This window comes from Convolutriloba macropyga, chromosome 5, assembly GCF_964194025.1.
Source record: "Convolutriloba macropyga chromosome 5, txConMacr16.3, whole genome shotgun sequence".
Taxonomy (NCBI): domain Eukaryota; kingdom Metazoa; phylum Xenacoelomorpha; order Acoela; family Convolutidae; genus Convolutriloba; species Convolutriloba macropyga.
In genome coordinates this window covers 30465139-30489227 of record NC_134472.1, presented here as the reverse complement: position 1 = coordinate 30489227, position 24089 = coordinate 30465139, and the positions used below count along the sequence as shown (strand labels likewise).

General features: G+C 35.5%; 1 protein-coding gene across 2 annotated transcripts; it reads left to right on the top strand.

Moving 5' to 3' along the window:
* Window positions 1–3603: 3603 nt before the first annotated feature.
* Window positions 3604–23898, top strand: LOC142339941 (uncharacterized). 2 transcript variants are annotated; one of them, XM_075390308.1, is made up of 4 exons: window positions 3604–3964; window positions 10458–10643; window positions 16095–16199; window positions 23633–23898. In XM_075390308.1, the coding sequence occupies exons 1-4, from the start codon at window positions 3820–3822 to the stop codon at window positions 23857–23859; spliced, it is 663 nt and encodes a 220-aa protein (XP_075246423.1). In that variant the 5' UTR covers window positions 3604–3819; the 3' UTR covers window positions 23860–23898. The 2 variants fall into 2 exon arrangements, with proteins under 2 accessions (XP_075246423.1, XP_075246424.1); XM_075390309.1 differs by lacking the exon at window positions 3604–3964 and having other exon boundaries at window positions 10504–10643; window positions 16087–16199.
* The last annotated feature ends 191 nt before the right edge of the window (window positions 23899–24089 follow it).

Here is a 24089-nt window from a genome sequence, read left to right as displayed (position 1 = left end):
AAGATAGCAATTTTCTGCCAGAATCTTACAACATAATGATTTCTCTGTCAGAATCCCCTAATATATCCACTTGTTTGCACTAAGATCCTACAAGATGAATTGATTAATGCGAGTAATTCTGACAGCAAGAGATTTGCGCGAAAGCTCTTCTAAAGTCCTTCGAAGCTCAAAAAAATGGCAAGCCGTGAATAATCACATTTTTTGTGCATTGGCAAAAAACTTGAGCGCAAGGAGCTGAAATAAATGAAAGGAAGCTGTTTAAGATGCAAAGAATATTATCACATAATTTTTTCATCAGAAAAGGTAATCTAGACGTGTAGTTTTACAAATCTTGATAAAGTTGGAAAAAACAGTTTTTAGTAGTAATTTATTTTGTGTTAACAGTTCTCAAAGGCAGATTTTAATTTGTTTTCTTCAGATAATTCATATTTCCAGTTTCAAAATCTGTTTAAATTTACTCTTTTTCATAAAAAACACGCAACTGATTCTGAAGTAAATTTCTAGTCAAAATGAAATGTGTTGCATGAATGAGAGCCAGTAAGAGGACAGCTCGACCGGAACGAACTTGCAAGAATCTTGCAAGATAACCATTTTTCCGGCAGATCTTGCAAGATAACCATCTTTCTGGCACATCTTGCATGATAGACAGTTTTTGCAAGATTCTGGCAGAATCTTCCAAGATAACCATCTGGTCTCGACTGGGGTATGCAGTATTAACATTTACACAATTCTGATTGAGCTGTAAAAATTCGTATATTCTGGTACGTGTGCCATTTTCAATAGCGTCCATCAAAAAATTTCTCTAAAGAAACCACCGACAGTATTCTCATCAATGTTTTCAATTAAACATCATAAATGCCTCCAGTCAACTATCAAAATTATTGTAATTTTTTCGCAAAGCAAATTTAGAATAAGTTGTTTCAATATTTACACCAGATTCTCTTCGAACCTATATCACCGCTGAAAAACCGAAAACTTATCACATAAGAATAAATTTTGTCAGGAAAATGATCAATGTTATACATAAAAACTTTCAAAATCGTTCTTTTGGTGATTCTTTTCACGATTTTCAACCTCTTCTTTCGAGCTATAAGTAAGCAAGCTGACATCATACAAGTTCACTAAGCTACAAATACTTTGTTTAATATTAATGACGTCAAATTTTAAACTGTTAGGCTTGGTTAATTATGTGTTATGATATTAAAATAATAATTATAATGGTTTTAAGTTTTCCAAATTTGGTAAATTCCCAATTCACCATTAATAAAAATTCAATCAAAATTTTAGTAGATCAAAATCAAAAAATTTTGTCGATTAGAAGTCACGTGGACGTTTTGTTCTTGTTTTTACAATTCATTAGAAATTTCTGAGCGGCTGTTTGGAAAAAGTGGAGCAAAATTAATCCGAACAAAGTTCTTGTGAAAATCCTCAGGCCATTAGAAGCTTCTAAGAAAAGTTTTCTGAGGCCCAATTACTAACTAGCAAAGTATTTTTGCTCATTTTTGCCAGAACAGTGCTCAAGAATACTTTAACATCTAAAATGACCATACCAACGAAATACACGACAAACAGGGACATGCAATTCAACACAACAAGCAGAAGTTAGATATCATATTTTGTTTTCTATTAAGTGTCACAGATAACTCAGTTTTTCAATATGGATAAAGAAAACTCAAAATTTTGCGTATAAATGTGTCAGAATATCATTTGCAGAACCTTTGAGCAATTGGAATAACCAATAGAAAAATTTTCACTAAATGAAACATAGAAGTAGCTCAATTTAGTCGCTTAATTTTTATGTATAGGTTACGTGACTCTGATGAAGTCACCGAGAAAGTCTGGCATTAATGGAAAATCATGAAGTGGTTCGATACTCGTTCCACAGTTTTGATGTGACTTGGGCAGAGTCACGTAACCTTTTAAAACACGCGTTGTGCAACTTCAGTCAAAAACACTACTTGCAAAAGTTATTACAATTTTTGGTTGCAAAAAGAATAGAGCTATGAGGATCTACATCCCCATCCAATTAATGCATATAGTTACACCCGCACACTATAGTTATACTCTCATGCTAGCAAATTAAACATCATATTGGCGGTGATTTGGGGGAACCAAAGAAATGCTATTTTTTGCAAAAAAAAACGAGAAAATCACTTTAGCAGACATTCAGCCGTTTTTTTCCTAATGAGATTCTTTTGATGAACCTTTTTTTACTTTTTGACTTTTGAGCCAATTCGGGATCTTTTCAATTTCCGCCCCAAGCATAGTGGGTCATAATATTTGCAACTCCCAGACGCTTATGCCATATTTTATAGGACCATTTATTAGCAAAAGGTCTATAACTGGGGGTACATGACGTACTGGGGGTGCACAAACGGAAGATATCCGATTTCTGCTACATGTATATATTGAAATCTATCAAATTGTCTTTGTTTTTTTTTTAAATAAAAAGGTCTTTTCTACTAAATAAAAGATGGTAGACGAGATACAACACTGGCAAAAACGACTTGTGAAAAAACTTTCAATGACTGGAAAAACTCTGGAGAAGATTGGTTGAAATGAAAAAAAAAGAGTCAGATCTTGAATTTTATGGAACTTGGATCGACGGATTTTTTCCGTTTGTGCATCCCCAATACGTTATGCATCGCCCCAGTTAGAGAGCACGTGCCGTGCCATTATTTAATAAATCATTGTTAAAATATACCACGTGCGTCTGGGGGAGGAAGTATTATGCTTTCTAAGCTGGGGTAATAAATTGACTAAACTGGGGTAGTGGGCACAAACGGAAAAGATTGTGATTGACATGTGTTTATTTAGTGGGGCTCTATGCAACAACTGTGCATTCGATTTCAAATGAAAAGCACGCTTTTACTTGAGTAATTTATGATCTGGCACTGTATAAAGGAAGTTAACACACTCATGTGCATATTTTAAAATGCTTCTAGCAGTGCTAGAAGTTAAAATGCCAGAAGTTCCTACTCAGCCAGAATTTGACTTTTGTTGATTTGGTCTTTTGAAAACGTGTGTGTTTACTGTTTTAAGCATGGTTACGTGACTCTGCAGAAGTCACTTCTGACTTAGTATTTCGAACCGCTTCGCGGTTCTCGACAAACGCCAGAAGTTCTCAGTGACTTCAAGTAGAGTCACATGACCATTTCATCTGGCATTCTAAAGTCTGGCACCGTTAGGGTCAATTTAAAACTTGCAGGTGCGTGTTACAATTAAGACTTAGGAATGCAGGTGGAAAACAGGTACACAACTTAGAGGTACGCCTTACTGAGGATTCGTTTTACTTTCTTGCTTTACTTACTTGCTCTTTTTAGTCGCTTCGCACTAAAATTTTAACGAAAAAACCCCGAGACCTTATGCCCAGCTCTCTGAGAGCACTAAGCTCAATGAGCGACTAGGATTAATGTTTTGTTATACACTTAGAATCGTGCATAAACGCCCTCGGCTCTGAGCTGTAATTGGCATAGGCTTACCATAAAAATTTTCTAACATATGCCTGGGGTACTTTTCTGAGGACTACTTCTTTATTGGTAGCTTTTTCAGAGCTATGTCCAATTTGATCGAATACCAAAAATTCGTGTACCTATGTGGTCTAGTACAAAATATACATGAGTAGACGGGGCCTAACTGAGATAACAACAGTAGTATCTTTGCAATCGCAGCGAGAGCTCATTAATAAATTTTACCAAAGGGTTATTATTATTATGATTGATCATCGAGAAGTTATTTGATGGCGATAAGGACAATGTGCTGATATTCATCACCCGCGCTCAGCAATTGTAACCAAGCATTGAGATTTCCTTAATTGAAATGTACAAAAATTATAAAACGTATGAGCCTAAGCGTAAGCGTATACAGTTCAAATGCCAAAGCAGTGTGAATGACACCAGAACACGGCCCTGTTGCTGTGGAAGCCCGTCCTGCCGAGTCCCACCACCAACACCTTGTGTCTGTGGTAAGTGCCCTGGTCGAACTGCATAAGAAATGGATAGCGATGAAATGCAATATTGCGATAACTGCTGTCATTGGTTGTAAGAATTGCAATTTTTAGCGCTGAATGCGGTGAAAACAGCACTAAAAACTGCAAATATCACGACAATTTATCACCAAATCTATTAGTCGTGTACTAAGCGGTAAAAATGAAAACTTTCCCACTAAGAACCTCTCATTTTACAAATTTTCACCGTTAAAATTGCAAATATTGAAAAATTTTACCTCTAAAAAACGCCACATCTTGCAAAAGTTTATCACTTTCACCGCATTCACCACTAGAAAATGAGGGCGATTTGAGTTTTAAGAAATACTTATGTTAACCTCTACTTACCGCAGATCTTAAATTGTTCTTCTGCAAAACATCCCCGGCTGGTAGCGGAGAAAAATTTTCTTTCATCGTTTAAGCGATTTTTAACGGTGAATTTTTTTCACCGCATAGGCGGTGAAAAGAAAAGATTTCACCGCTGTCTTTCACCGCATTCATCGCATTGAGCGCAAATCTTACACTTTATATTCAAATTATTTGCAAATTTGACATCTTTTAGTGATTTTTAGCGGTGAAACTTCGCCCAAGAACATCTTGAACAATTTCTTACAAAAATTAGATTTACAGTAAGAATCTTGCAAGAACAGGTTGTTTTGGAGGAACTTTCGAACAACCGTAAAAACGTCCTATTTGGTTTCCAGTAATGAACCAACTAATATTTCTTCAGATTTGATTTCGCGAAAAGTTCTCCAAAAACACAGAAGTCGACTACTAATCTTTTGTAACTTTGTTGGTCAAATCTGTGTTGAAAGAATTATTTTCCTTATTGTTCCGACCCACTTTAGTGGAGGAGGAACTCTATTATCCAATGCGTTTTTTGATCAGTCGATTTATGACGATAAAAAACTCATCGTAGAGGTTTGTGAGTGGTAACATTAGAAAGCCCGTCAGGCAAAGAATATATAGTTAAAAAGATGTTTTGAAAATCCTTTTTCCACTTAGTTATCAATGTTCAACGTTTTGTGATCATTTGAGAGATTTTGGTTGATTTTAATTACATTTTCCGCGTAAACGCAGTTTTTTGCCATTTTTGTCGAAAAAAATGTTTAATTGCTCGAAAACGAAGTTTGTGGCAATTATATTAGTCGTGTTGGTCTTTTTTTATGCGATTTTTCGCTTGACCAATTTTTCGTCTGACCCATTTGAGTTTTTGTCTTTAAAAACGGGATGAACAGGTAGCGCCCCGCGGTCATTAAGTTTCAATAGAGCCCTTATCCGCGTTTAGTAGTCCTTCAAGCGCTTAGCGTGATGAAGCTAACGGGAAGGCCTTAGTTTAATGATAATAGGCCATTTTTAGGAGTTTTTGAGCCCAGAAAGATGCAATTTTTTTGTGTTTTTTCAAATCTATTTGTTGTTTGTATGTTTTAAATTATTTTGTTGTACCAGTCTAATATTCCGCAAAAAACTACTTTTTATGACTATTTTAAGGGCTATTTGTTTTGGTGATCCAAATAAAAAGACGCAATATTATACAAATTTTCACAATTTTTTCAATGTTATCAAAATTATTGGTCAATTTTGAAATTTTTAGCCCTAGGTGTCAAGGAACCCCCTGTTGGGTTTGATAAATGACTGCTCCGTAGGTTCTATTGGTAATGGAAAAATTTTAACATTTTAACATTACGAATTTTAGCATTTTTGAAAAAACTTGCATTTTTTTTCATTTTTTTGACATTTACTATCATTACTCAAATATTTTCCGGCCCCAAGGGCCAGAATACCTCCTTAAGGGTTTGATAATAGGTAAATAAAAAATTTTTATTGGCCATGGACTAGTTCTCAACAAATAAATATCAGAAGTTTTAACAATTGTTTGCTAAAACTTGCAAATTTTTCCACGTTTTCTGAAAATTTTTGTCAGTTTTTTGGTTTCTCCAGCAAAAAAGATTCCAGGAACTTCATCTATGGTTTTATAAAAGATTACTGCATAGTTTGTTGTTGAAATGGAATGGTGCTCAAAACTTTCACCTCCTGAATTTTAGCATTTTTTGACAAAACTTGCAATTTTTTCAGTTTTTTTTAATATTTATTGTCATTATTCAAATTTTTCCAAACCCTGGGGCAGACAACATATTTAGAGGTTTAAAACTATGCTACTGAAAAACTTTTACTGGCCATGGAATAGTTTTCAACTTTTTATTATCACAAATTTTAGCAATTTTTTGCTAAAACTTGCAATTCTTTTCAAGTTTTTCGAAAAATTTTGTCATTTTTCAGGTTTCCTCAGCCTCAACAGGCAAAGAAGCTCTTCTAGGGTTTGATAGAGTAATTAAAGTTTAAATGTCATTTTTAGCAGTTTTTGAGACCAAATTGTTGCAATTTTTTGCGTTTTTTTGTCATTTGTCATTTTTTTGGTGAATCGGTCTAAAATTGAGGTTCTTAAAAGTTGATAAAAGTTTTTTAGAACATTTTATGAGTTTTATTTTTTGGTACCAATATAAACACGAAAAAATAACCTAATATTTAATTTTTTTGAATTTTTTGCGTTTTTTTTTTGCACTGGGCGTCAAAGAAACCCCTCAATTTTTGATAAAAAGTACTGGATAGTTTCTAGAAGTAATGAAATCTTTTTCAAGATTTCATATCACGAATTTAACAATTTTTTAAAAAAACTTTTGCAATTTTTTTAGCTTTTTTGAAAATGTTTGTCATTTTTCAGGTTTCTCCAGCCTTAAGAGCCAAGGAACCTCCTCTGTTGTTTGATAGTAGGTTGTTGCATAGCTTCTAGATGTATTAGAATGTCTTTTCAAAACTTTAAAATCATGAATTTAAACAGTTTTAAGTTTTTTTTACTATTTTTGAAATTATTGATTTTTTTCCGGCACCAGAGGCCTAGTGAGCTCCTCCGAGGATTGATAATAAGCTGCTGCATAGTTTCTAGAGTTAACGGAATGATTACCAATATTTTTAGACACTCGAATTATAGCAATCTTTTGCCAAATTTTAATTTTTTTCTCAATTTGAATAGTTATTATCATGTTCCTAGTTTATGGTTCTTTATGAGCCAGTGAACTTTTCAAAGGCTTGAAATAGGGTTACTGGATACTCTCTTGAGACAATAAAATGGTTTTGAAGATAATAGTATCACAAACTTTAGAAAGGTTTTGTTAAAATTTGCAATGATTTCTAAAATTTTTGAAAATTTTTGTCCTTTCTGGGTTAAACAATAATTACTGGCCAAATCAACTTTTTAGGTATTGCAGATGGGTTACATGACGAAACTCCACAGACAAAAATGCTTTTCGAACATTTTTCGTCTTTGCTAAATGTGGAAACTTTTCTTTTAAAGTTTTGCACTTTCAGTTTTTTCTATATAATTTAGTTACTAACAAGGCCGGAAAACTAGAAGTTGCAGAGTTGAATCTCATCATGTAAAATATATTTAGCTCTCTCTCTCTCTCTCTCTCTCTCTCTCTCTTTCTCTCGCTGCTTGTTAACTCATTTGTTGATGCCGCATTTCAGCTGCTGTTTTGTGGTGTGATGTCATCATACATTACCATTATCTCACGCCTCAATTAGGCTAAAGCTCGCCTCACTAAGCCGTGGCTGTCAGTCACTTGAGAGCAATGTGCGCGACGTTTGTTGGTTATGTTGCAATTATTATCTTTAGTGTTTTTCAGGTTAAAGTTTAAAATTTTTTAAAATTTAAAATTCTTTTCATCAAAAAAGGCACAAAATAAAAATCTTTGGCCAATTTCGTTCACATTTGCCGGATTGTCACACCACAAACTCCCGACACAATCTTTGATAAATTCAAATATGTCTAGTGTTACTTGCGGCCTCTTTTTAAGTGTTGTTGAATTCGATTTTTCCGGTTTTTGTTTTCTTAACTCGATATTTAACTAAAATTCTCACTTATTTTTAATATATTGACTTTCTTGGCATCCAAATTATTCTGAGCATTTAAAAAAAGTATCCAAAGTAGCATCCAAAGTTTTCTGTGCATTGAATTTGTTCAAGGAAATTTCAATTGATTATGTCTTATATCTTTATGAGGTAGATAGTGCTCTTAACATCTTCGACACCGCTTTCTCGAAATTTTAATGTTGCTTTTTTATTTTTTTTGGTAGTTTTCAGACGTATTCGAGCAAATAGAAGTTTTTAAGATTTTCAGATGCGAGATTGAATGAACAAAGATTTCAGTTGATATCTAATGTCTTTAATTCTTTGAAACAGTTTATTTTTTAAAAAATAAATTAAAATTTGCTCATTAACAACTCCTTCATGATTTTCTCTAATGAAGGACAATTTTTTTGTTCGGTTTAGAATTTTACCGTATTTTGGACTTTGTTTTTGTGTTTTCAGCTCAAAAAATTTATAATGATTTATGGATAAAAAATATGTTTGTTGTTGTTATTTGATTTTGTTGTTTTTGTCTTGACCCCTATTCTTAAATTCTTAATAATGGCAGTTCTCATTGGCCATCTAATCTGGCAAAAAAACTTCACAAAGGGATTTCAATTGGGATCAGTTTTTTATTCAAACAAAGTTTTTTTAAAATTATATGCTTTTTGAAAGTTTTCTATCTCTTCCTTATTTGGTTGACAGTGAAGTGAAGAATGTGGATGATTGGGATAATTGCGAATGCACATTAATGAGCCTTCCTGTCTAATACATAAAGTTGGTTACAATTATCCCAAGAACGAAAAATGGATTTTGCGGTGCTAGCTAAGAAAAAATTTTGCAGGCGAAACAGATCGTTAGACCTCTTCACATTCGTCAGCCTCAAATTATTTAAAAGATTTAAAATGACTTTAGAAAGCCAAACAACAGACATGGCAGTGTAAAACTTATATAAATGGATCTTTTCCGCTTGTGCCCCCCAGTACTTTATGCACCTCCAGTTACAGAGCATGTGCCATTACATAGTGAATCATTATGTAAAAGTATGGTGTGGGGTGCAAATAAAAATGCGCCCGCTAAATTGGGGGGGGGGGGGCACAAATGGAAAAGATCCCTATAAGCGGAAGGTCATCAGAAGAAAATTTTACTATTTTGAGGGCGGAGAATCTAAATAGATCTGAACATCTGTTCGCCCGCCAACTTGTTTCATAGCCAACACAGCAATATCCCTTCATTCGCAAATTGCATTTAAATTTCTCATTTGGTAGACCGTCAAATCTTAAGTGTGGATGAGCGGGGTCGGAACCATACTTGCGAGCGAACACTACCGAGCCTTCTTGTCTAATATATATAAATTCAAAATTTAAAAATCTGCAAAATCGATTGAAAGGATATTGCGGTGTTAGCTATGAAAAATTTGACGGGCGAAGAGATCTTCAGATCTCTTCATATTCGCCGCCTTAAGATTAGTAAAAACAATTTAAGATGACGTTTCGTCTCCACAACTTTTACACGGCCCTCCCTGAATTTTAACCCTTGAATTTTATACTAAACTTTTACTCTATGTTAACGAGCTGTTTTCAGACTAGCTTCATTTCCTTTATAAAAGTTTTCATGAAATTTTTTGAAATTCACAAAAATTATAGCTGCATTAACATTTTCTGTTTCAATGTTATGAATCACCAGCATCAAGAAGTGATGCCAAAAGAGTTTGCAACCGTTATATTTGTACTCGAAGGAGTGCAAAGAAGGCACAACTAAATATTGTTCCAAATTAAAATTTTGTACTAACTCTGGTTAAATTTTGGAAGTTCTTTATAAGCATGAGAATACGATTGACGCAATGATTTAATGTACTCGGGAGAACAAAAAATGTAGTTTGGAGTTCAGGATAGTCAAATAGTGAAAACTTTTGTAGATTTTATAATTCTAATGGCAACCTCTATTTTTTGAAATTTCCATTGAAAATATAAAATATGCAAAGAAAAAATTCAAATCATCTGTGTCGGCTATGAAAAAGAGTTATTATCAGTTCCTTTTCGAAAATTTTAGTCATGCAACAAAATATTGAAACTTACTACTCATTAATATTGTAACTTGAAAAGTTCTCACGATTTAAGATCCGAAGTGATTTCGTCTTTAAATTGCCTCAAAAGTTTACCTACTAAGGCTGAGCTCCCAGACCGAAATGAACGCACAAGGGGATGTCGTGCTTTCAAATGGACACAATCTGGAAACAGGAATGAACGCACGATAGTCTGAACATAGACAACTTTGAACGCACTATAGTCTGGACATAGGTAACTTTGAACGCGCGATAGTCTGGACAAAAGCAGCTTTGAACTCACGAAATTCTGGGCCCAGGCAATTTGAACGAACGAAAGTCTGAACATAGTGACCCTATTTTTGTGACACAGTTATGTCTATTATATGGTGCAAAAATGAGCTAAGGGGTCGTCGGAATATAATGTTCAAACGCACATATACCAGTCCACTCGTCCTCCTTGTTTTGAATTCCAGTGTTACTATTTTCCCGACAATTTTTGTAGCAAACAATTTTTATCAGGTTGTCGAAGCGATTTTTGTCGCAAACATGGTGGATCTCGAAATGGGTTAGAGGCTTGTTCTTGTGGATCTCCCGTGAAAGTCAAAAAACAGTCTAGAAAAAGTCAATATTCAAAGTCCAGGTCAACATCTGAAAGGCGGAGGAGTAATGGTCCTCCTGGTTGGGGAAAACCATTCCAATGGAGAGGAAATCATGAGCTTTAACTTTGCGATGATTGTTTTCAGCCAAATATTTGTTCGTACTTTACACTGCTTTTTACTTAGATATACTTAACATTTTGAAAAGATGCTATTTTTTTTCTGGGAATAATATACTGTTTGTGCTGCTTCTGCGAGTTACTATTGAAAGATACTGATTCAGCACTGAAACAGTCTGAGTGTTAACTCCGGGTAGATTGGCAGCCAAAAAATTCAGTTTGCAACCCTTCCACACTTTCCGTGAAATTTTGCACACAATGATTGGATTTTGAAAAGCAAACACTGCCTTATATGTCTTCAAATAGAATACACAATCTCTCAAACAATAGATCAAGCCTTTACAGGTTCATAACCAGCAACGTCAACAAGCATACCAAGGTTGAAGTCCGAGACGGAGAGTCGATATGTTCAGACCCAGATGAACGCACGACGGGGGTATCGTGCGTTTGAATTTTCATAGTCTGGAAACACGGAAAAACGCACAAAAGTCTGGGCATGAACGCACAAAAAGTCTGATTAACGCACAAAAGTCTAGACTTGAACGCACGAAAAGTCTGATAAACGAACGAAAGTCTACTCATGAACGCACGAAAGTCTGGTGAACGCACGGAAGTCCGGACATAGGTTTTTAATTGCTCTCAAACGAAAATTGTAGCAATTATAATAGTCCTGTCGGTCTTTTTTATTGCATTTTTTTGCTTGACCGATTTTTTGTTTGACCCATTGACCCATTTGACTTTTCGTCCTCAAAAATGGGATAAACAGGTAACGCCCAGCAGGCATTAAGTGCTATCAGAGCCTTTGAGCTCACTAGTCTCCAAGTTTTGGAGACTTATTCTTATGGTGTGAAGGGCGGTTCTTAGATGTTGACACCCCCCCCCCCCAACCCCCCCTCCTCATATCAGCCCTCCCCTCTCACTTCACCCCCAATCCCCACCACTGAACATCGTTCAGGCCCTTAGGAACCGTGCAGCCAAAAACCGCGCTCCCTACCATCCCCCTCCCCCCCCCCATCATCCCCCGGTGCACTCACCGCGCGCTGCGCTCACCTCATGCCCCTTCAATTGGGCTAAAGCTAGCCTCACTAAACCGTAGCTAGCCTGACGAAGCCAACCGCTCGCCGGTCGTTTGAGAGCAATTCGCCCGACGTTAGTTGGTTATGTTTTCCCTCTGGGACCGTCTGGACATATCGACTTTACGCGTCGGTCCTCAACTTGGGTCTATATGATCCCTGGTATCAGTTTCTGCATTTTAATATTCTAATGGACATCGAGGAGGAAAATACAAGTAGTGTTAATGTGGCAGTGCGAACTGCATGTCCTATTTTAATGAATGTGAAGTAAAATTCACCCATCATTTTGTGATCAATTTGACCTTCAAGTATATGGTTTCAAAAGTGGAGTGGGAGACATTTTATTCAAGATTTACAATTGTTACTATTTAAAAGACAGGTATCACTGTTGCAGCATACTTGTTTAATATTAGGATTTCAAAAGGTATGATGGAAACACATTGATAAGAAAAAACAAGCCAAGTGGTGATTTTGAGAAACATAATGTCAGAAACAGTCTGTTTTCTTAACATATATCTTCACCACGGTCAATTTACTTCAAATAAAAGTTATTTCTTGTGACCCACACCTAACAATCTCCCCATCACCAAAAAAAAATTTTCTTTTTTAGCAACTGAAGAGTAAACGGCTGATGGAAAAGCGTTGGCAAATCGTTAATGAGTTCTGTTGTTTCTTCAGATGACAGTCCTTTTCCTTGCTCTCTAACAATGTTAGAGCCATAGGTTTTAGTCTTGTTTTTGGCGTGTTAAAAGCCGCGAAGCGATAGCGGCTAAAATTGGGAACATCGTGGTTTTTTTTTAATTCGTCGTGTCTATCGTTTATTCTCGCGACCATTGTCTTTTTCATTTTCAGTGACTTCTACTGCTTTGCAGTTAAAATTTGTGCGCGTGACGTCATTTTTCTGCCTTTAGGTCAATTGCGTTAGTTACCTCACTAAAAAATGACATCTGAACTCACACTATGAATTTCAAATTTTATGAATATTTACAAGTTAAAGATCAATATTCTGCATCTTAGTAGTGTCAAACGTATATGACCTAATTCATGAGTATTAGAGTCTTGATTTTTAATAGCCGCACAGCGATAGCTGAGGCTATTATTGGCCTTCTCTTGGTTTTTTTTTATTTCGTCGTCATGATTTTTGTTACGACCATATGACGTCACAGCCACTTTTTGTTCATTCGTTCATGCAATTTCAACTGAATTGCATGCGTGACGTCTTTTTTCGCTCTTAGTGGAGCGAGTTTTTTTTGTTCATTCGCGTGATTAAATTTTTGGTCACACTTGACTTACCTCACTCTGAAAAATGACTTCCTCACTTTGAAATTGACTTTTAATTACTTTAATTCAAAGAGATAAGGTCAAATGAGTGTGTGTCACTCTAAATGAAGGTTATTTGAGATCAGCTAATAGAGGCAGCAGTAACTTATACAGATTTTAAATCAAAATATACCAGATCAGCCTTCAATGAAAAGACAAATTTTTTTGGTCTGTCTTTTTACTGTTTTTTTAGACTGCCGATCTACGAATCTATTGCGGCTATTTTCTGGCAATCTGCCAGCTATGTTTTTTTTATTTCGAATACTAATTTCAGGACTTTTACAATGGCTTTTTCCTTATAGAGCATATATGTCTCTTAAAAATGACAGTCCGAATCCAACCCAAGAGGGCTAGTGGTCTATTAAAGGATGATTAAAGGCTAGTGGTCTATTTCCGGCAATCTGTCGGATATATTTTTTTGGAAAAAAATTGGCTTTACTTTTTTTGTGCGCGATTTTTCTGTATCTTGGGAGCGTGATCTGAGGTTTCACCAAAAAAACGGGATTGACTGCTACAGCCTAAAATCCTTAGGTGGTTGAGCAGAGTCCTTAGAATTTTGATAAGGTCTCGGTGTGCTATATACGATAACCGATTAAAAGGGCTTCAGGAGGCAGAAATTAGTTTTATGCTCGGTACAATTTTGAGATGTGTGGGCGACGATTTTTCTCCATGTTTCTACGCCGCAATATCAACACGCAATGCCGACTCTACATCTAAGGATTGAAAACAATTTGTGGTAATCATAACAAATGCCCAAACGACATCTAGATTAGATAGAAGAATATTTCTTCTCCAAATCAGAACCTTCAATTGCTAGTCGTTTTATTAAACTTTTTTTTATAAATAATTAATTTAGTTTGTTTTTCAGGTGAAAGGTAATTCGTTGTTTTGTAGAGCAATACTAACGATTTCATTTGCAAAATCATGGCGAAACTTTTTCGAACCAGAAATACCTAATATATCTCTCAAGTCTTAGCTCTCTTGCTGCAGTCAATTTTGATTCCATTCATTACTGCTTAGTGCAGACCCCTTCCATTTAGTTCAAATTCGCCCTTATTTTAGGCCTTCAGTTTGCGGAAACTTGAACTACACACAAATACACACACACACATACACACACACACGCACGCACACACACACACACAAATACACAAACACACACTAATAGCTCATTGTTTTCCACAATAGACTTTTAGAGCGGTTTGTGAAAAGCTTTGACGATAATAAGTGACATTCACTCACAGTGTTCTGTCAGTGGCATTCACGAAGCAACTCTATATTCTTTAATTCGAATAAACTTTCTAATTCTAAGACTCTTTATTCAAAATAATATTGCTTGGTGTGCAATATTATAGTGACAGATCTTAGTGACAGAATAATAGTGACAGAACTTACATGTTCAATCGATGATAAAATGCACAAATAACCCCTCTCCTTAAACTGAGGTTAAATTATATAATGAGGGGCGCCTAACCCTGATTTCAACAAAATTATTACTACTAACACTTAATTTAAATAAAGAAAATTTAGCCGATTCAAACATAAATGATAAAATTCCATTGAAAAATCAAGAAAAAAATGTTTCTCATGTTTCATTCTCATTTTTTTCAAACAAATTTCTATCTAGCAATCTACTCATCCAAATGTTTTTACATGCCATCATAGTCCTGTTCCCCTATAGCTTGCAGAACACGGTTCTAAATGCAAAATCGCCTCCAGAAAAATCTCTGCTGGACAAACCATTGCTACAAAATCAAAATCTATAAAATCAAATTTCGAGCTATGCCACTAAAATCAAAATTTGCCCAATTCTCTTGGGAAAAAATCATTTTTGTAAAGAACTCTCTAAGATAAGTTTTTGAAAACTAAAGCCACTTTGAGGGGATATTTGTGAAATCAGTTATTTTTGCAGGCAATGCAAAAGTTTATTGCAAAACTAAATGGAATTAATTTTTTCAAAATATCTCTAGTGTTAATTATTCTCACTTCAGATATTGTTGCAAATTTAGTAAAATTTAAGAAATTTCGAAAACTTCCTTCTCCGAAATCCGAAATCAATTTTAAAAATAAGGCGAGAAGATTTTGTAAAAATTAATTAATTGCCTTTTTTATTAGAATTAAAGGCGGGAAAATTCCGAATCTGCTAATTGCACAAATTTTTCCTGATATGTTTGCCAGGCATAGGTGACTTAAACTCCAAGAGATAATACTCTTTTTCGGAACAAAAAAATCATAATAAAAATTTAAGGGGAAATTAATTAAAGGGAAATTATTAATTGCACAAATTTTCCCTTATCTATTTTCCAAGCCTACCTGGATTCATCTGCAAAAAATGAGAAAACACTCTTCTCCAAAACCCGAGACCCTTTTTGAACTGAGGAAAAATTTGTGAAATTAATTAATTCCCCTTTTTTAGAAAGGAAGGGAACACGTCTGAAAAATTTCTTACTGCACAAATTTCTCTTAATCTAAATTCCAAGCCCAGCTTAATTTCATAAAAAAGTAAAAACTGAGAAAACACTTCACTGACTCCCGAGTTTATTTTTTTTTTAAATGGGGGAATTTTGTGTATTTAAATGCGGCACCTCCACTTATATCAAAAATGAAGCGCGAAATTTCTTAAATTTTTCTTAATTTTTCTCCTTTGGTCCTAATCTATTTACACAAATCGCGGATTTTTTTACTGAAATGATAAAACCTAATATAATTAGTTTTGCCTGTGAAAAACGCTTGCAATAATCCGTCAAAGTATTCCAAAAAACACTTTTGTGGAAAACACTGACTTAATCATCTCAAAGTATTTCCTTCCAAGCCAATTTAGCGAATGTAAGTAAATTCCACAGAACGAATGTATTCACATTGCGTGTGAAATCTGCTTGAAGAAGTCGGTCAATTATGCCCGTTTTGGCGGTCTGTATTAACCAATAATGTTATTGTTATTCTTCATAAGAACATTCTCTATTTTTCCTTCAGTATCTGTCAATCATTATTAAAATCAACTTGATTAAATGAATTTAAGTTTAAAGAAAAAGCTCGACAGATCAACAGAGCGAAACGATGAAACAGAAAAGAACAGTTCAAGTGGCTGTGATGATGACGAGGAGGACGACACCGAAGAAGAAGACTCGTGTGACCCAAATGATTCCTTACTACGTACGTATTTTAAGAAATAGGGAACAGCTACGTTTTCGGCCGTCGTGAACAAACTTTTGTGTAACTTACTAAAAAAATGCGTAACTTACTAAAGAAATGACTCGTTCAGTGGCCGATGAATACTAAAAATTTTTTTAAATGCTCGAACGAAGTTCAAAGCAATTGTTGTCAAAGTGTGTGTTTTTATGCAAGACACTTGCTGGACGTTTTTGCACTTCTGTTATCGAATATTGCTTGACCTCTTTAGTGACTTTTTCACTCTTTATTTGTTCATTTCGACACCCACTGAGGCAGTTTAGAATTGAGGCACCCATAACATATTAATAACCTACGCCCCTCTAAATTAAATTGCCCCCGTCTGTCGAGAGCAATTCGTTAGTCGGTTTATCTTTTAGATTGGAGCCCGGGTCGAGGTTTTAGGGTGAATTTTCGTAAGAAATGCGGTGAATGCGGTGAATTTTCGTAAGAAATGCGGTGATTGCGGTGAATGCGGTGAAAAAAAAAATAATTCACCGCTTTTCACCGCATTTCTTACAAAAATTCACCACCAAATTCACCGCATTTCTTACAAAAATTCACCGCATAGACTATTATGGCAAATTAATGTAAGAAATGCGGTGAATGCGGTGAAAGCGGTGAAAAAAAATAATTCACCACATTTCACCACATGTCTTACAAAAATTCACCGCATATGGTTTCCAAAGTTTACTTACTCAATCTGATTAAAATTCACAAGAAATAACAAAGACCTAAGTGACAGTTGGCGCAGTGGAATAAGAATACGAAGGCATGCAGGAGGTCAGAGGTTCGAACCCGTGTGGGGAGGCTTCTTTTTTGTGAGAATACTGAGAACGCGGTGAAAAAAAAATAATTCACCGCATTCACCGCAAAAAGATGTAAGAAATACGCGGTGAAAATTATTTTTTTTCACCGCATTTCACCGCATTTCCTACGAAAATTCATCACCAAACCTCGACCCGGGAGAGACCCTGTTTTGGGATTGTAACATTTGTTCTGCTGAAGAGTTGTAAGAGAATAGTGACAGAAAGTTATAATTTGTCAATTCAGCTACACGAATTTAAGTGTAATGTTTCAAAGCGATAACCAGTTTATGCTGTAATTTTTTTATTTATCTCTTTGCGATAACAACAGTTGGATAAGTTACACAACTCTACTGCTGATTAAGTTTAATTTTTCCTCAACTGTTTGCTCGTTATACACTTACATAACAACAGAGATGAAGCGTGACACCAGTAGTCTAAACCATGGCCAATTTTTTACTCTGTTCTAGCACACTATGCACTAATGTTCAGCTTTTCATTTGGTGCTAACAATTTATTTGTTCAACAGACTTTTGCTTCTGCGGCTATCGCAGGTGTTGATTAAAAATGTTACAACATGGTTGCCCAGGTTGAGGTCCTCGTTCAAAAGTCCTTATGAAAATACCCATCCAGACTATTTTTGCTTATGAAAATACCCAGGCAGACCAAAACTGCCTATGATCCAGACTTTGCCTCGTTCAAAATTTTGGTGCGTTTATGTGCTCGTTCAAGAACTCTTATGAAAAGACCCGTACAGACCAAAATGCGATAGGATCCAGACTTTGGCTCGTTCGATTTATGAAAAGACTCAGAAAGACCGAAAAAGTTTATGATCCAGACTTTGGCTCGTTCAATTTATGAAAAGACAGGAGCTAAGACATACCGACAAAAATGGCGTACGAAACGTCGCTATTTGTTGGTTTCATCTTGTATTAAAAATTCAATCATACCTTAAAACAAGCATTGTTTACTGATTGAGTTTGTTAATCAAGTTTCTATTGTTTTTGGTGTGAAAACTTCTGCAGTTAACCTAAATCTAAGTTTGAGTGTTGCACAAAGGGAATTTTTGCTATAGCTTGCCTAGGAAAAAAGTTAGTATTTCATACGGAAATTTCCTGTTATTTCCGAATAATTTTGATTAAGTGTATTTAGAAATAGCTCTTTTTGATCGGGTCAAGGAGTGGTTCAAATCGAGCCAAACTCAGTATAGAGTATCCCCTGTGTATGTAAAGTCTAAATCGCCATGAATTTTTGCTATAGTGTGCCTAGGGAAAAAGTCGTTATTTCATACGAAAATTGCGAATTTCGCGAATAGCGAATTTTAAAAAAATGTCTTTTTCATCGGGTCAAGGAGTTGTCCAAATCGAACCAAACTCGGTATGCAGTATCACCAGTGTACGTAAAGTCTACAACAAAAAGCATTTTTGCTATACCTAGCCTAGGAAAAAAGTTAGTTTTTTATTCGGAAGTTGCAATTATTTCGAATAAATTGCGATTATTGAATTTTAAAAATAAGTCTTTTTCGTCGGATCAGGGAAATGTTCAAATCGAACCAAACTCGGCATGGAGTATCCACTGTGTACTTAGAGTCTAACACAAAACGAATTTTTGTCATAGCTTGTCTAGAAAAAAAGTTCGTATTTCAATCGGAAATATCGACTTATTCGCTTATTCTATTTTCAAAAATAGAGAAATTTTATCGGCTCAAGGAGTTGTCCAAATGGAACCAAACTCGGTATGGAGTATCCCCAGGTTATTTAGAGGCTAAAACAAAAAGAATTTTGGCTATGGCTAGCCTAGGAAAAAAGTTAGTTTTTCATACAGAAAGTTACAATTATTTCGAATAAATTGCGATTGAATTTTAAAAATAGGTCTTTCGTCGGGTCAAGGAGTTGTCCAAATCAAACCAAACTTGGTATGGAGTATCCCCAGGGTAGGTAGACTCTGAGACAAAAAGAATTTTTGGTAGAGATTGTATAGAAAAAAAGTTCGTCTCTTAGTTCAGGATTTTCGCTTATTTGAAAATTTCATTGCAAAACGTCTTTTTTTGCAATGGGGTCTTAGAGTTGTCGAAGGCTAACCAAAAGCAACCTTGGAGTACCACTTTTTGTGTGGGTCCATGATCAAAAAGAATTTTTGGTTTAGCTTGTATAGAAAAAAAGTTCGTCACTTAGTTGAGGTTTTTCGCTTATTTGAAAATTTTATTTTAAAACGTCTTTTTTTGCAATGGGGTCTTAGAGTTGTCGAAGGCTAACCAAAAGCAACCTTGGAGTCCCACTTTTTGTGTGGGTCCATTATCAAAAAGAATTTTTGGTTTAGCTTGTATAGAAAAAAAGTTCGTCACTTAGTTGAGGTTTTTCGCTTATTTGAAAATTTTATTTTAAAACGTCTTTTTTTGCAATCGGGTCTTAGAGTTGTCGAAGGCTGACCAAAAGCAACCTTGGAGTCCCACTTTTTTGTGTGGGTCCAGGTGCAAAAAGATTTTTTGGTTTAGCTTGTATAGAAAAAAAGTTTGTCACTTAGTTGAGGTTTTTCGCTTATTTGAAAATTTTATTTTAAAACGTCTTTTTTTTGCAATTGGGTCTTAGAGTTGTGGAAGGCTAACCAAAAGCAACCTCGGAGTCCCACTTTTTGTGTGGGTCCAGGTGCAAAAAGAATTTTTGGTTCAACTTGTATAGAAAAAAAGTTCGTCTCTTAGTTGAGGATTTTCGCTTATTTGAAAATTTCATTTAAAAACGTCTTTTTTTTTGCAATCGGGTCTTAGAAATGTCGAAGGCTAACCAAAAGCAACCTAGGAGTCCCACTTTTTGTGTGGGTTCAGGTGCAAAAAGAATTTTTGGTTTAGCTTGTATAGAAAAACTTCGTCTCTTAGTTGAGGATTTTCGCTTATTTGAAAATTTCATTTTAAAACGTCTTTTTTCGCAATCGGGTCTTAGAGTTGTCGAAAGCTAACGAAAAGCAACGTAGGAGTCTCACTTTTTGTGTGGGTCGTAGTGCAAAAACAATTTTTGGTTTAGCTTGTATAGAAAAAAAGTTAGTCTCTTAGTTGGGTTTTTCGCTTATTTGAAAATTTTATTTTAAAACGTCTTTTTTTTCAATCGGATCTTAGAGTTGTCGAAAGCTAACGAAAAGCAACGTAGGAGTCCCACTTTTTGTGTGGGTCGTAGTGCAAAAACAATTTTTGGTTTGGCTTGTATAGAAAAAAAGTTAGTCTCTTAGTTCGGTTTTTCGCTTATTTGAAAATTTTATTTTAAAACGTCTTTTTTTTCAATTGGATCTTAGAGTTGTCGAAAGCTAACGAAAAGCAACGTAGGAGTCCCACTTTTTGTGTGGGTCGTAGTGCAAAAACAATTTTTGGTTTAGCTTGTATAGAAAAAAAGTTAGTCTCTTAGTTGGGTTTTTCGCTTATTTGAAAATTTTATTTTAAAACGTCTTTTTTTTCAATCCGATCTTAGAGTTGTCGAAAGCTAACGAAAAGCAACGTAGGAGTCCCACTTTTTGTGTGGGTCGTAGTGCAAAAACAATTTTTGGTTTAGCTTGTATAGAAAAAAAGTTAGTCTCTTAGTTGGGTTTTTCGCTTATTTGAAAATTTTATTTTAAAACGTCTTTTTTTTCAATTGGATCTTAGAGTTGTCGAAAGCTAACGAAAAGCAACGTAGGAGTCCCACTTTTTGTGTGGGTCGTAGTGCAAAAACAATTTTTGGTTTAGCTTGTATAGAAAAAAAGTTAGTCTCTTAGTTGGGTTTTTCGCTTATTTGAAAATTTTATTTTAAAACGTCTGTTTTTTCAATTGGATCTTAGAGTTGTCGAAAGCTAACGAAAAGCAACGTAGGAGTCCCACTTTTTGTGTGGGTCGTAGTGCAAAAACAGTTTTTGGTTTAGCTTGTATAGAAAAAAAGTTAGTCTCTTAGTTGTTTTGGAGAGAGCTTTTCGAGCCTAGTTTTTTTAGCTAGCTCTGCTCAATTCTCCTATAGTTGTTTGTTTGTAACTCCGCCGTAGCCGGTCCCCAGCCCGGTTGAGAAAAGGAGGAGGGGAACACACCCAGAACATACTGGAAAATCTCAAAAATTTGATTTTTTTAATCAACTTGAGACAATTTTCCGACAGTACTTCTATAAAAAGATGTTTAAAAAGTGTATGGTGCAGACTATAGCTCGCCTATGATAAAGTTTCTAGCTCGTCTATGTTGCAGAGTTGGTGCGTCTATGGGGCAGTTTTTGGCTCGTCTATGGGGCTGTTTTTGGCTCGTCTATGGGGCAGACTTTGGCTCGACCGTAAGTACTTGGTGCGTTTATGTTGCTCGTTCAAAAAAATTCCTCGCCTGTGTATGTTTGAACGCACCATACCCCCTGTGTGCGTTCAAAAACGGTCTGCGTCATAAACGAGCACAAACGATAACCTCGACCTGGGTGTTATCAACATTTTGAAGTTAATCAACAAGTCAGTTTGCCCTATGAGTTTGATTGCACAACTCCCAACTTTGATAACAACCATGTTGGACTCCTGATTCGTACACTCTTTTCTCGAATTTTTTAAAAACAAGAACAGAGAGCTAGAACAGAGTGGGAGCAAAAATCAGAGTGGCTACATCAGTTTTGTATATTATGAGTTAATTAAAAGCTTGGTCATTACTGTCATTGGCAAATTACTCAAAATTGAGAGAAATTAGTGAAGCAAAAACCAAACACTAATTAATTTTTTTTTTCAAAAGAATGCAATCGTAACTGAAAAAATAACGCTATAAAATCAACCATGTAAGCATCGACAATCAATTAACATAATTAACGCCAGTTTATAAACCCCAGTTATGATCAACTCACTAGTTTGTCAGCAGCAGTTTGTGACGGTCACCCGAAATATCATCCAGCATTTTAAACACGAGCTTTGGGTTTTTGAATCTGGCGCTGTTTTTTTTGGAAAATCTGGCCTTCTAGAAATTGGCATTATTGAAATTAACACGTGTGCTCCAACGGAGAACTAAAAAACCAAATTAAGCTTTTCGTAATAACTTTGGTCTTGTCACGGAATGAGAGAACTCCGATGACAAATCAGATCTTTTTTTGTTTATATAATAAAAATTCAGCGTCCCACTACACACAAGATTAGGTGCTGTAGAATTTGGGAAATCCTACTTTTCTCACAAAGGTGGCGCAATTAAAATGGATACAACTTGAAGTTCGAAAATCGGATACCATAGGATTGTTAATAAGGTTGTTTGCTTGCAATTCAAAGCCATTTGGCAAAGGAGACATTTGTGGAACAAAAAAAAAGTTTCTCCGAATTTGTGAGGATGCAAAATTGATTTTGAGAGGGGGATCAAATTTGTAAAAGTTGTTTATCATCCGGTATTTAACTCAGTTGGGTCAAAGCTGTGAGGGAATAAGTGCATATCTCGGGGCAGGTTCCAATATTGTCACTTTTGTTGAATTTGTTTTATAGATATCGTGGGGGACTTTAAACTTCCAAAAAGGCTTAAATTCTTGAATTCATAGTTTGACCGATTGATTATATGGTAGCGTCATAAGTCTGATACTGCTATTGGTCTAGTTTGAATAGCTTAATAGAAGTCAGCAATGTATAAAGAAGGCGTTCAGGTCATTCAATTGTTCTTTTGAAGTCATAACAAACTTTACGTAAGGGAGGCACATTTGCTGTAGTCCGTAGCAGCGCTTTGAACAAAGTTGTTGTTCAATCGTTCCAATACGCGGTGATTGCAATAGTTGCTAAGGAAGAGTAAAATACCATGGTTGTTTGCTGTGGCAGCAGAGTTATAGAAAGCTCAAAAATACTCTGACATCGTAGAGGAGTTCAACTTGAGTAACAAAATCAGATAGAGAGAATAGTTGTTGTCGAGTAATGTTGGTTTTTCTTAATAGAAGAAAGATTTTCGTAAAAAATATCGAGAGTCAAGAACGAGAGATTCGTGAGGCCAATATTAGAGTAGTTAACTTTGCCTATTCAGTTTTGATTTAGAGAGATTGGGATCCTTATAGAAATTCCAATTTAGTACTTTGAATTAGTTTTCGTTGCTTAAAACCGAATTGATTTATACCTGAATTTGTTGAATTATTCTATTGAATTATATCAATTTACTTTTGTGCAGCTGAGTTGATTCCAAGCCGGAGGCAGAGGAAACCGGGGACATTGTGAGTAAACTTTGCAGAAAACCTTTCTACCAAAAATAAACCTTTCGTGTTAGGATTTGGGGTGGTAGTGTCTCCCCCACTATTAACCTACTCTAAAAACAAAACTCTACATGTGTGCTACCCAAGGCAGCTCTCATCAGAACAACTTGTGTCGCGCGTGGGGGGGGGGGGGGGGGGTTAAAACACAACTCAGCCAAAGATTAGGGGCTACTTTAGGGCCTGGATATAGTCTACTCAGAGCCCAACCAGAGCTAGATTCCAAGCTGATTTTGGACAAAATATTCTGGTACCCACTATACGCTACTCAAGTCAGTTTGACCAGAGCGTATTCGAGTGGCGCATCTCACCCTTGGCAGGATTGTCGTAAAATTTTCCATATATGATTGTCAATTTACCTTTTTCACCAATTTATGGAAAATAATAAATGATCCATGAGATCGATATCAATTGTTGAAATTTATACTAGAATGCCAGATGCAGTTGAACAACTTTGCATGTCGTGTTCGAAACATGAAAAGACAGTGCTACTGTTCTGTGAGACACAACCGAGGTTGTGACTTTCTACGACCAGGAGACTTGCATGTTCCAAATGGGAGTCTCTTCCAGTACACTTTCGACACGAAGGGAAACCCTCAAAACAAAGAAGCCAGAGCCGTCGAATCAACGATGAAACTGGAATCACGTATTAAATGAATTAACCAAATATATAATTTCGAAAACATTTTTTATTCAGTAGCTTTCAGCGCCACATTTCCGTGTTAGTAACCTACTTAAACTTCAGTTATCATTAGACCATTAGATTCAGGTCAAAATGATATTTCCGTAACGATTCAGAAGGAAATCAGAGCAGAGCTCAGTTAATTCTGAATTTCAGTGAAGCAGGACAAATAAACTAAGAATTCCAACTATTTTGAGTCATTACT